Below are 14,372 nucleotides of genomic sequence, written 5' to 3'. Positions count from 1 at the left end.
GAAAAGGCCGTTTGGCCTCCGGACATGGAGGGTCCTCAGGGACCCGAGAGAGCGGCAGTGAAATGCAGCTCCACACAGGGGATTAAAGCCAGGCTTCATACCCCCTGCTAATCACGCATTACACCCATCAGGGCCCCGATGAACAGCCTTACATTGCACACATTACATTACAACATTTCCACACACATGCCTATCCAGAGATATTTAAACAACTTTCTTTCCCCCCCCCACGTAGTAACCCAGCTGCTAAATGGATATCACGAACGCCGTTCTGAATGAAAGGGTGCAGTGTGATGTTGAAGGAACGGGTCTGGCAACCTAAAGGTTTCAGGTTTGATTTGCAGGAAGGACACTGCCGCTGTATCCCCAAGGGTAGGTACTTCATCTGTATCGCTTCAGTTTCCATACCTCCCTACCTGCAAATCAAACCTGCAACCTTCAAGCTACCAGACCAGTTCCTTCAACATTACACTGCACCCTCTCTTTCAGAATGGGGTTTACGATGTGCGTTTAGCAGGTGGGTAAAGGTGCTGATTTAATCGAAGCATTAGCTGGCTGTATGGATACGTTTGTGGTTAAAACAGAAAGACATTGGGCATTAACAGATTTGGTGTGAATAGGACAGGCTCCAAGCAATAGTCAGCTGATGTGGAGATTACTCAGAAATCTCTGGTTTAGGAGCTTTCATAAAGCCTGTGCACCAGTCTCCTGATTTGGTGGAGAAAAATCTGCTCGTTAGCTTTAGATGACAAAGACCTGATGCTTTACCCATAAAAAAAAGAAATAAAAAAAAAAGCCAAAAGAGAAGTGTGTCTGGAGTTTGGGCATAAGTTCTGCCCTAAGGGCCTTCCGGCCGGGTTTATGGGCAAATCTCTCTCTCGCAGGACCCCAGGCACTGCACCCAAGTAGAGAGATAAAAGACACAGTAGTAAACTTGAATCCGCAAAGATTTTTTGGGGGAAAAAGTCTGAGAAGCTCATTTTAAAGCCATGATACTCCAGTCCCATCCGTGCACCTCCCCGTCAACTGACCTGCAGCCCAAACCTGGTCCTCCCTGACCTTTCTCCACCCCCACCTAAGCCCCACTCCATCCATCTATCCATTCATCCATCCATCCATCCAGCCATTCTTCCATTCATCCGCCCATTCATCCATACATCCATCTGTCCATACATCCATCCTTCTATTCATCCATCTGTCCATCCATCCTTCTATTCATCCATCTGTCCATCCATCCATTCATCATTCTATTCATCCAGCCATCCATCCATCTTTCCACTATCCATCCATTCCTCCATCCATCCTCAAGAGTGGGGTGAGCACCGGTGATTGGCCCGCGCTGCGTTCAGAAGGGGCGACGGGGCTAAACTTACATCGGCGAACTTGTGGTTTCTGAAATGTGACTTATTGCACTTCAACAGCTGCACGGCCAGGTTGCAGTCTTGCCGGTAGCGCTCCTGAAACGAGAGAAGGGGGGTGGGGGGGTGGGGGGCTGTCAACTTCAAACACCCTCAGAAGATTGGGGGGGGGGGGGGGGGGGGGGGGGGGCAGGCCCTCCGTCTCCATGTCCCTGCCTCGCCTGAGATATACAGGGGTCACTGACACTGACACCTGGTCTGATCGTGTGTGAGTTACGATGACAGGAGCACAGGACCGTGACGTCACTCAGCACAGGCAGGCCAGCCACGGAGAGAGCACAGAGGCATGGAATAACGGGCCCCCTGCCACCCCACAACACACCCGCTGAGAAAAAACTAAATGGGGGGGGGGAAATCGCAGCCTTAACAGCAGACTGCCCGTGCCATTTACGCGCTTCACAGACAAAGCCGCTACTCCGTATAATCTTGTCAGGAGACATTCGGCTAATCGGTTGGATGAATGTAATTGTTTTTTGAGGGAGGGGGGTGGGGAATGAATGACAAATGGACAATAGAGCACCGAGATACACCTACGTTCAGCTCCTCCAGTTTGTCGATGGTGTTCTTCGCATCCAGGAGTTTGTTGGTGAGCTCCACTATCTCCTGGTCCATCGTCTTCTTGTCCCTCTCCACTTTCCGTAGCTGTGCAGAGATTACAGACAAATGTAAAATAAAAGCACTCTGACAGGGTGATCATAGCTGAGTAGTAGCTTGTAGCTTAACTAAACGGACTGGGTGGGGGCGGGGGAAGGAGGAAGGGGGGGATGGGGCGCGAGTCGTTTCCTCATTCATCAGGAACGGGCTCCTCTTTGCTGACCCGGCTCAGGTAACGGGAAGCGGTCGCGGGACTGGGCTGGGCGCGCGGTCAGGGGTAACGGGAAGCGGTTAGGGGGAAACGGTATGCGGTCAGGGGTAACGGGAAGTTGTTAGGGGTAACGGGAAGCTGTTAGGGGTAACGGGAAGTTGTTAGGGGTAACGGTAAGCTGTTAGGGGTAACGGTAAGCGGTTAGGGGTAACGGTAAGCGGTTAGGGGTAACGGTAAGCGGTTAGGCGTAACGGGAAGCGGTTAGGGGGAAACGGTAAGCGGTTAGGGGGAAACGGTATGCGGTTAGGGGGAAACGGTATGCGGTTAGGGGTAACGGGAAGCGGTTAGGGGTAACGGGAAGCGGTTAGGGGTAACGGGAAGCGGTCGTGGGACTGGGCCGGGCGCGCGGTCAGGGGAAAAGGAACAGCTGCGTCGGGAGATCGTCCTACGCACACGGATCGATGGCGCTTTGTGAGGTGACGGAGCGAAGCCGGGGCAGCGAAGAGGCCAAGGATCACTCCGCTCCCCGCTCCCGGGGGGACCTCCAAACAAACAGGCCGGCCCCGGTTACGGCAGGCCGCGGAGCTGCACCCAGCTAACAAGCACTTTGCTGATAAGACACTCTAATGGCCTCTTACAGGAACACTACAGGCACAGGGCAAGCAGGGGCAGCGGCAAGGGTGCTTTTAATAGGGATGCATCCTTTAAATTGCTTTTTTCTGAAGCGATGCGGTATCAGCACAATGTTAAACCGAGCGGCCGGGTGCACTTACCCTCTTGGCTTTCACACAAACGAAATTAGCTGGCTTTAAATACAGTGCATGAGGAACCCAAGGTAGAGCATGTGGAGGTAGAGCTAAGACTGGTCAAAGGCTGGAGACATGGTGGCACAGTCTAAGCCAGCCCGATTACTACTGCGAGGAAGAGCAACGTCACCTTCACGGTCGGTCTATTGAGGGCGCTATAACAACGAGTGCGCATATAGTATGTTCGTATAGGTGTGTGTGTGTGTGTGTGTGTGTGTGTGAGAGAGAGAGAGAGAAAGGGGGCGGGGTTTGGGGGACGACAGCGTTTGTCAAAGTAGCCTGTAGTACAAGTCAGGTCATGCGCCCCGAGCAATTTATCTCTTAAATTAAAAATGACTCCCAGATCCTCCGCTTTCTCCACAATGTAGTGCAAATAATCCCAAGATCCCAGAGCTGGAGGAATTCCATCGCAATTAAGGGCGCGGAGCGGCTCCAGATGCCGCCGGGCGGCGGAGGAGCGCGCGCGGACGCAGAGCGGGCATTAGCATGCGCCGCGCGCGCCTCCCGCGCTCATTAAAGACGGGGGAGAGGCGGAGAGCAGCGCACTTCAAGGGGAAGTTTTACAGCTGCTGAACTCTCGTTAGCGGCGATGTCAGCCTCGGCGAGGTCTATCCGGCGTAGGCATACGAGGGGAGATGCGTGCAATAAGGCCGGGTCTGCTCTGCCCGTGTCAGGGCGACCGTGGAGGCAGCGCTACGAATGCTACCGCTGCGCACCGAATGCATTTTGGTTTTCCGCACCATTCTCTGCAAACTCTAGAGACCGTTGTGCGTGAAAATCCCAGGAGATAAGCGGTTTCTGAGATACTCAAACCACCCCGTCTGGCACCAACAATCATTCCACGGTCAGTGACTTAGATCACATTTCTTCCCCATTCTGACATCTGGTCTGAAAAACAGCTGAACCGCTTGACCACGTCTGCATGCTTTTATGCATTTAGTAGCTTCCACATGATTGGCTGATTAAATATTTGCATTAACAAGCTGGTGCGCAGGTCTACCTAATAAAGTGATCACTGAGTGTATATATATATATATATATAAAGGGCAGCAGCTATCGATTTAGTTTAATTATAAATGTAATTATATACTCCTTATTAGATATAACGGGCTGCAGCTATCAATTATTTTTCTAAATAAATTCTGCCTTTTTAGACAACACTGAGCCCTGCATGCGAGTGTGTTTGAGTGTGCGCGTGCGAGACAGAGAGAGGCACTCTCGCACTCTGTTTGCCACATTGATAATTAACCAATTATCTTTACGGAAGCTGTTGAATGGAGGGGGATGAGAGGGGCTGGCACTTCAGTGCAATTCAGTCCCTCTTCGCGCGGGTTAGACTGGAGTCATTAAACCCCGGCTGATCGACAGAGCTTTGTTCCTTCGATGCGGGATAATTGGGAGGAGTGCGTAATTGGAGGGGAGAGGGGGGGGGTTCAGGGGCCAGGGGGGTTAAAGTTGGCCTGGTTCTACTCAGCAAACATCTACAGGGCGACAGCCAGCTCCAACTGCATGCAAAGCACACAATCACAGAGACAGAGGCTAGAAAGCACAGCTGGAGGGACAGGGGAGCAGGGATGCGTTTCTCAGGCACGGTAATGAAATGCGGTATGGAAATGAAATCGACAACACCGATAAAAGGGGGTCTTTGCATATTTGGAGGAGGACGACGATAAACAGAGAGAGAGGGGGGGAGGAAAAAAAAAAGAAGAAGAATTCCAACGCAACTGCATAGACCCAGGTTTGACTGACAGCGGCCTGGTGAGATGACGGCAGCATGGAGCAGCATGAGGGAAATGGAATGAGAAAGAGAGCGAGAGAGAGAGAGAAAGAGAGATAGGGAGGGAGGGAGAGAGGGAGAGAGAGAGAGAGAGAGAGACCAATGGTAAGAACACAAAACACACATCATGAAGTGAAAGGCTCCAGGTCCCATGGGCCAACCTGCCAAAGGTTAACATCGAGAGCCGAGTCCCGTCTGGGAAAGAACAAAGGATCGGAATTCCTGATCGCTACGCTGAGTTCCTCCTCCGGTCAGCACTGTTAAGTCTACGTCAATATTAGGCTCAGAGATCAAAGCTCGCACTTTTACAACAATACAATGTGTCAACACACCCCTGACCTGACAAGGCAACCAGCACAGTTGGTAAACACATTTTTAGTCTAGTAAGTCACAGAATTAAATATTCTGCGCTTCGGGAAAAGTGCAGTTGGGGAATCTAAATTTCTTCACATTTTCATACACAAGGCAACCCAAAGCACTTTACATAAGACATAGAAAGATATTACACAAAAATGTCATTAAAGTAAATTAGAATTAAAAACAATCTCAATAAGTCAAACTGAATTATACACACTCTAGGACAAGCTGCCTGCGAATGGTCACCTGAGTTACCTAGACAGTGCAGCCTGATTTAAACTCGTCGTACGACCCTTGCGACCAGTGTCATATGACAAAAATGTGAGTGTCGCACAACGTTTGGCATTTACACTTAATAACGGTTCTGTTGTCTCTGGTAACAAGAGGCCAAACAGCTGATGTTTTTTTTATTTTATAAACACAGTGGAGCCTGGCGTAGCCTACCTATGACAATGAATTCCAGTGTTCCGTCTGGCTGTCCAATCAACACTGTGCGACAAAGTATGACTGTCTGCCACATAAAATAGTACAGGTGTCATACTTTGCTTTTTTTCCAGTTGAAAATGCGCCATTTTCGTCATCTGACACTTGTCGCAAAGGTCGCACGACGAGTATAAATCAGGCCTGAGGCTGTTAACGACAGCATTTCCACGCCTCGCTGAAAGACAATGACTGAAGGTCTCCTAAAAATTTTTATGGAAAGAGATTACCTACAATAAAAAGGCAATCTCCTCCAAGAAGGCCTATTTGTAGATAATGTCAATATTAATTAAGGGGAGGGGGGGGGGTTTCCATTGACGATGGCCGCTATAGGTTTGTGGGCTTGCTGGCTAATCGATGTGGAGGGAGGGGGCGGGGCTCTGGGTTTATGTTCGCTGCCTATTGGCTGTGGAAGCAGAGGAGGAGAGGAGTGTCCAATGGAGAGCCTGGAAGAGACATGGAGAGACAGGATGATGATGATGATGATGATGTAATCACATTGATCAGGGAAGTCTGCGCAGATGAAGACACGGACACGTGGATGGGAGGTAACGTGAGCTCCAAGCTCCCTGAGCGCCGTACGATTTCAAGAGCAAACGGGCCTCATCGATCAGACGGCCACTTCATAAGAAAAGCAAATGTTTCGGTAAAGAGAAAGACATAAGGTTAATAAGAGTGATGGAAACAGACACGCGAGAGCGTTTTCATTGGGGAGGGACAACTGAGTCAGCAGAAAGATGAGCACATTGCTCATCAGTAGAGAAACGGTGAAACTCAATTCACTGAAATACATAAACCCAGGAAGCTCTGCTTCCTTTTTTGGGAAAAAAAGGGAAGTATCGATGAAAAGGTTGGCACGTGCACCAGGCCTGTCAGGAGGCAAAAATAATGCCTGAAAAAAAAAATAGAAAAAAAAATGACGTAAAAATTGAAAAATGTAGGTTGGAATAATCTATCATATCCCCCATGCCCTTTGCTGAAAAACACAAAAAACCCTCAAATCGCCTTGCGGCACAATTAGGCCATGGGTACGGAAAGGCACCGGACAGACTGAACGGGGGAGAGGAGGAAATAAATGATAACTGAGCTTCTCCGAAGCAGCTGAGTGGACAGAAATAAGATTAGCCTCGTAAAAAAACCCCCTATGATAACCAATATCCGCTGTGGAAGTAGCTGTAATAGAAGTGCGCCGTCAAACAGTAATGGACTGTGCCCTTGTCTGGCAGGCGGAGAGACCGGATCCAGGAGCAGCCGGCGCAGCCCGGAACATTCTTCACAATAACAGTGCAACTGACCGCAGGTCAGTGCGTGACGGCACCATCTATATAAACAAAATGGCCTCTCTCTGGGGGAGAGGCTGCGTGGGTGGACATCTCCCCAGGGACACACATTCATAACCAGGCTAAACTTTGGCCAAGGAGCGGTTTGGACCACCGTTAAGGTGGTGTATTTATAAATAAATAAATAGGAAAAAATTGGAAAAATAAGCCCAAAGTTCCCTCTTTCCCTCAGTGATGCCTGGAAGGCAGCGGCTTTCAGAATGAGAGAACTAATAGCGACAGATGAGCTAACTAGCTAGCTCAGTAACATAGATACAAACTGATTTGCAAAACTGCTGGCAAATAAGTATGCACACATCAGATGTGGTTGTCTGAGCTGACCTACTGTTTGCCATTTCGAAGGCAGCAGCTGCTTTCCAGGAGTCCCTGAGGGACGGAAAGTACCTTGGGCGAAAAAATATAACAGATTCAACATTGGCCTCCTCACACAAAGTATGTCGGTCCCACAACAGCGGCCACTGCTGGCGAGACCGCGTCATGACAGCCCCGCTGTTAACGACTGGCCTCCAATCAACCCCTGCACGCCACTCAGAGGGAAAACGATCATAAATCACCTCTCAGTTTTAACAGATTGCATTTTATCAATTTAATGGCGGGTTAACGCTGCCCAGGAGTATATCAGCACGTCAGTCTGTGGGTGAGGGGCTGGGGTCCGGGGTGTGTGTGTGTGTGTGTGTGTGTGTGTGTGTGTGTGTGTGTGTGGGGGTGGGGGTGGGGTGCATTGGTGACACCCCCCCCCCCTCCCCCTCAGTACTGCAGAGGGCCAGCATGCGCAATGCCTACACTGAATGAGGGGCAATAACAAAACGAGGGCGGGCGGGGGACGGGGACGGGGACGGGGGGGGGTGCGTGGCAGAATATCAGGGGGCACGCACCACGTTACACAATCCACCCCGTAACCGATTTTCTCTCGTGACCTGAAAACAGATGGGAAGCGTCCAGCCGAACCGGCAGCGACACAGGGCCGGCGTGTGCCTGTGGCTGGGAGCGGTGAACATACGGAGGGGGAACATGACACTCGGGGAACATTCTCACAGACATTCACCGGGGGAGGGTGCGAACTAAAAAAAAAAAAATTTAAAAAAGAAAAATCAAATGTCCATCAGCAGTTTCATAAAAATTAAAATTTTTTTAGAAAAAAGTAGCAGCAGTGCCTCGTCTACCCAGCGATCTGAAAGCGGTCTCCTCGTGATCTGGCTGAATGCTACGACTCATAAGCGCTTTCCTGGTGCGACACTGTGGGAGATACATACTCTCAATTTTCTCGCACCGGTAAATGTTTAGGGTTAGTAGCAATATGCCCAAAAAAAAAAAAAAAAAAAAGGGGGGGGGGGGGGGGAAAGCCCCTTAACAAGGATTAGAAATTACACTAACCGTGTACAGGCTGGATTTTGAAAAAAGCATACATGAAATGTTATGATTGATGTAGCACACTTGTGCGGGGGAGCAGGAAGAGTTTACCAGGGCGTGTAGCTTCTCCTCCAGGTCCTGGTTGGCTCTCTGTGAGGCAGTGTAGCTGTTCTGCAATCTGAGGAAAGAGCAGGAGACATCTTAAATGTAAAACAGGTAATTTCTGACTTCTAAATTCAAGAGAAGAATTGCAGCAACAAACACGCTCAAACCACAACCCTGTTTATCCCACCCCTTCTCTGTGAACACGCTGACGTTGAAACGCTATTGGCCGTGGCTTGGTACAGAGTGCTGGCCTGTCAAATGTCTATTTTGCAACCCAAATTTAAGGACTATAAACACAGGCAGAGGGTGAGTCAACATGTCAAGTGAGCCTTTTTCAATGATTGGAAGGGATTTACAATGGTCTTGTAACAATGTTTTAACACAAAAATCATACCTACTGTACCTTTTAGATCGAAAACGCCCACATAGGAAACCACATAAAGCTACGAGGGTGAAATTTATCAGGACCATTTTTTTTTTTTAAAAGAAGAAAAAAATCATTTTTACATTTATTATTATTTTTTTACAATGCTAGGCATTATATTAGCTAAACTACAATAATTACCACCTTATTTAGATGCTTTAGCATCAACAGCAACAACATCTGCATTACTGTTATCATTATTACTTCACAATTGTAATATTGATTTGTTACACTGGCTCGGTAGAAATGATCCCTTGTAAGATTATGTCATCAAAATGTGATTTTCTTTTTTCAACAGGTAGCGAATTTAACACCTGCTATGGCCTTTAAAGCAGGATAAATTAAAAAGACAAAAACCCATTTTGATCAGGACAATATCCTTTACTGCCTATTCCGTCTAAAGCTCTGTAATTGGCAGAATATATCTTCCGTAATTGAATAAAAGCTGACAGTGAAAAGCTTGAGCGGGCGAAGCAATATTCCGCGGCGCTTAACTCCAGAATTGTGCATATACCTTTACACACGGTGTACGGAGATGATAGCCGGAAGGGACACAATTTTTGCGCAAATGGCGAGGGCTGGTGACACAATCGCCACCGCCGACCGCAAATACGTTTTCATTATTGCCTGCTCAATCGCCCAGGCGTAGCGAAGTCCTTTTTTCCTCCGCTGAGCTCAGCGACCGAAAACCGATCTCGCTACGTAAGTGGCTTCCATTAGATGAGCTGACCCCCCCCCCCCCCCCCCCCATTTAAACAGCCATTATCTCCCCCACTGATATGAAGATGACAAACCAGGGAGCAAGTTGTCAAATACGGTACGATTGATAAACGCATGTCGTTAAAATGCAAGGGGGCACAATTCAATTTAAAACTAGTTTGATTATTACCCCAGTAGTAGTAGTACGGGAAAGCGATTTGCACCAATCAGAGAACTCGGTTGGAAGAGGGACATCGCCTTCAACACGAGCGAATTCAAAAGATGACATGAGGGCAAGGACAATCCCGCTGTGCGGAAACCATTAAGCCCAGCTGTATTTCAAAATTAAAGGGCAGCCGTTGATGGACTCGGGGTACAATTTACTTGCCAGTGTTCTATTTCAACCGATCGCCGATTCACTAAAGTGCATTTAGTTATGGCATTTTCTAATGTTCTCGAACAAACATTTCTTTGCATCGGTCCCAAGCTTTACAGCTAACTCGCTTTGCAGCATACATCTGACAATCTGACCACACTCGCATCATTATACGACGTCGACTGTAGCCTTCGGCTAACTGGCCAGTTGATTGACTGAGCAGCATTACACCTGTCCCTGAACTCAGCTACAACTACACGAAACAGCATTTTAAAGCACTTTTATGCTATACTCAGCAGAAATAAATCTGAGCCAACAATTTAATTTAATTTCAAAAGCATTCAACGTTATTTAGATTTATTGCAAAGAGATTCCAAAACATACAGAATCCACTCTCCCAACTTGCCAATATAATCCTGTGTAATTTGGCCTACTTAGTTCAGGAATGTCAGATGCCCCCGAAGAACAGCGACCAGAGACAATTCTGTTCACGGCCCTTGCTTGAGAATGCAAGGTTTTTTTATGGATTTCTTTTACCGATCATATCAACATGCAATTGATGTTTACAGAAGCCGCTGGGTTGTGTGAAAAATTCACTTACCAGGCACAGAACTATTAATGGCGGTTCCGTATTCTGACTCATCTCAGTTATACATCCCGGCTGATCAATACAGTCTGCCGTCTGGCAGGTTTGTTTTTTTTTTTTCCCTCGCTTCGTTTTTCAACAAAAAAGAAAAAAGAAAAAGCCATGCCATCGCCCGCTGAGTTTGGAATCATAAGCCTCCAGCTTAATAACTGCTTGTGTCGAAAATATTCATCCACTGTTGTAATGCAATGTGGAATCTGCACAATAATTACCACCGTTTAATGATCACACAAAACAGTCAAATTGAATACATTCACAGTCTGATGCAAATTAAATCAAGTCTGTCGAGACTGAGCATAATGCGAGCTGGCGGTTCTTGGGCTAAAATGACCTTTTTATTGTACAGTGGCTGGTCTCTAACATCCGTAAGTAGACTTAGATATGACATGATTCATACACAGCTCTTAATTAAGGACTAGCCACGGTACAATAATATATATTTTTAGAGTTTTTCTAAAGCCATTAGAACACCCCAGCACAGCCAAACCTAGTCAACAACGCAAATTCCATGTTAAATTAATTTGTATGCTTTCAACGGGACCGAACTAAACCGATCTGAAGCGGAGTGTCCACTCTGTGCAATACAGATAAGGCTAACGCTTGACTGCAGATAAACAAGTCTGATTACAATTGGGTCCCAGCTCGGACTGGCAGGGAGCTGCTAATGGAAGAGCAGCTCTCATGCTAAAAGCACTGCGCCGTGCAAGTATCTGTTCTGCTGGCACCGGGCGTCAGCACCAATCAGGCGTCCCCGTTTCACCCAGTTCAGTTCAGTCCAAAAAGTCTTCTTCAGACATTCTGAATGCCACGGTTTTATTTTTATGGTTCCTGACAAACCAGATGAATCGAAGGTTTGTCAGAGAAAGAGTCAATTTCTGCATTTTCAAAATAACATTTCAGTTTTAGTGGAGTTACCTGATTTTATTTTTATTTTTTAATCATGAAACATGAATGTCCCAATGCCAGCCAGTGAGAGCCAGCCGGTTCTCAGAAGCTTCTGGAATTATTTCAAGCATATCCTTTATCGCAACTAAAACTGTGTGGGCCATTTCAGAAAATATACAAATACATTTATACAACATTATGTTTACATGGCCAGTTTATGTTTCTATAGATGTATATTTGTATATCATGGCGCATTTCCCTTGATTGCAGTTGCTATGCCATATGAAACAGTTGCAGTTGCAATGACATTAAACTTAAAAAAAAATTTTTTTTATAGTCAGTACAATCTACGGAGGCATAATAACAGAAACCTCTGTATGGAAGATATCCTTCATCACAGACAAAAAGAGGAAATAAGTGAACTATAACGCACACGTCACATTAAGGACTTTAACTTTGTTAGTAAAATAAGCCTTTCAATGCCATCAGCATTGTTAAAAAAAAAAAAAATTAAAAAAACCCAAACAAACAGGATTAAGCGAAACAGCTTGTCATTTTGTTGCTTCTTAACCTATCCGCAATTATACAAGCAAATGAACGCAGCGCAACAGCAAACAATTTTAATTGGTTTTAACGGTGATCCCGGTCCCTGCTGTCAAAGCAGCTTTAGTTGTTTGAGAATTGAACCAGGTCCGCTATAATTTCTTTGTTGGAAGGACGGGTGGGGGGTGGGGGTGTAGGGGGGGAGACTTAAGACACACAAACAGAAGAATCTCGGCCTTCCTGAGATGATGCCTTGCCAGTATCACATGACTCATAGTGCGGGAGGGGGGGGGGGGGTGGATTCAGAGAAGAAGAGCAGATCTGTGAATGAGGAGGCTCAGGGCCGGCAGACAGCCACAACAGAACCGGGCAGAACTAAACCCAGCACAGCACGACTGCGGTCAGATCCAATTACAAGTGTGAGGGTGCAGCCGGGTTCCCCCCCCTCCCAAAAAAAACCCAGAGCCCCGTCACGGTTACAGATGAGTCACACTCGACCACTACGGGAGGGTGTGAAGACGATGCGCCCGCCCTTCCTGCGGTGTTATTAACCGCCGAGGAATCCCGCTAAGACGCCCTCACCGAGCTGCAGCTCGTTTGGGGGAAAGACCTGGGAAACCAGCAGCGCTAATGAGCGGTGGGATGGTGAGTTAATCGACCGGTCCCAGGGCACTAACACCGCGCCTTATTAACAACACCCCTGCGTAAAACCAACCCCCGCCGCGAAACCCGGGTTAGCACCACGTCGGTGTCCGCCTGGATCAGCCGAGGCTCCAGATCTAGTTAGACCAATTAGAGAGCTCAGCGAGAGGGAGAACATGACCCGTTGGCAGGTTTACATTCCATTGATGAACAGCAGGTCGTCCACTTGCTTTTTTTTTTACATTAATGGCATTTGGTAGACGCTCTTATCCAGAGCGACGTACAGCTGATTAGACTAAGCAGGAGACAATCCTCCCCTGGAGCAATGCAGGGTTAAGGGCCTTGCTCAAGGGCCCAACGGCTGTGCGGATCTTATTGTGGCTACACCGGGGATCGAACCACCGACCTTGCGGGCCCCAGTCATGCACCTTAACCACTAGGCTGCAGGCCGCTTTCATTTAGCGTCTGCATTGCGGGAGAACCGCTAACAAAAGCAAAGGGAAGTGTGATCCTCCAGGTTGTGTTCGTCATCTCTACGCATGGACAGAACCCCCCCCCTCCCCCTCTCCCCCAATGGGACAGCATCACAAGCTCTCAGACTGACAGATTTAAAGAAACAGCTGGATGGATAAACAGACCGAAAGATCTCATTAATTAAGCACTTTGATCCAACTCATTAAAACGGGATTGTTCAGGAAGGCATCTCTCATCTCACAGGTCTTGGAAAAAAAGAAAGAAATTTAATTTCACATGCGGAAATGAAAAAGCTTTTTTTTTTTTTTTTTTTTTTTTTTTAATTAACAATATTACTAGCCAAAAATAAAAAGTCCAAGAGACCACAAATAGAAGGATTAGGCAGAGCAGCACATCATCGTTAACTCTTCAGCACAAAGAAAATAAAAAACATTGTGCTCATCCAATGTTCAGTGCCGGAGGGAACAATGGGCCTCATGCAAGAACATTTTCATTATCGGAAATTTCTCGTACGAGCGTAGGATTCAAAGTACCCAACTTTATAAAAGTGTCCTAAATGACCACGTAAACACAATGAATGCATAATTTACACCCCAATAATGCCATATAAGTCTGGAAAATAAAAATAAAAATATGACAAAAATGATAAAAATGTCATCAAACCCCCAAGCTGCCTGTCTTCAAATCAATCAATCAATCAATCAATTTTTTAATTTTAACAAAGGGCCTTTGTCACAAAGCAAGGGCAACAAGTGACAAGGAAAAACTCCTGGGCTAACAGGAAGAAACTGTGAGCAGAACCTGACTCAGTAGGGGAACCCATCTGCTGCTGGTCAACACTGGTTTGTTGAAAGAATGGTTTTAAATACAAATAGATGAACAAAAGTACATAAACATCCAATTAAAAAGTTGAAGCAGAGATGAAGTAGAGGGATGGCAGGAACACCAATGGGTGGCACTGTCAGGCAAGGAGACAGGTTGGTGCTACAGCTGAATCAGCAGTGGCAGGAGGGACCTGCACAGCTGGTCTTGTGGGCAGTACTGTAGGTGGGTTGTCAGATAGACGGCCAGTGGGATCAACAAGAACAAGGAACGTAGTCTATGACAGAACATTGTCTGGTAGTCAGAAGGTGGCTGGTTCGATCCCATCCTGAGTGTGTCGCAGCATCCCTGACCAAAAATGGTCCTGAGGAGCTGATTGGTGCCTTGCATGGCAGCCAACCGCCGTTGGCATGTGAGTGTGTG

The 14,372-nt window shown here is 47.2% G+C and overlaps 1 protein-coding gene across 1 annotated transcript in view; it reads right to left on the bottom strand.

Moving 5' to 3' along the window:
• Positions 1–14,372, bottom strand: part of tjap1 (tight junction associated protein 1 (peripheral)) — a 64,063-nt gene that overhangs the window by 5,600 nt on the left and 44,091 nt on the right. The window contains exons 7-9 of the mRNA XM_061228573.1: positions 8,445–8,511; positions 1,953–2,060; positions 1,374–1,457 (exon numbers count right to left, since the gene is read on the bottom strand). Coding sequence (XP_061084557.1) covers positions 1,374–1,457; positions 1,953–2,060; positions 8,445–8,511 — 259 coding nt within the window. The remainder of the gene's footprint in view (positions 1–1,373; positions 1,458–1,952; positions 2,061–8,444; positions 8,512–14,372) is intronic.

Source organism: Conger conger, chromosome 18 (assembly GCF_963514075.1).
Source record: "Conger conger chromosome 18, fConCon1.1, whole genome shotgun sequence".
In the NCBI taxonomy this organism is placed as follows: domain Eukaryota; kingdom Metazoa; phylum Chordata; class Actinopteri; order Anguilliformes; family Congridae; genus Conger; species Conger conger.
This window is presented reverse-complemented; position numbering and strand designations above follow the sequence as displayed.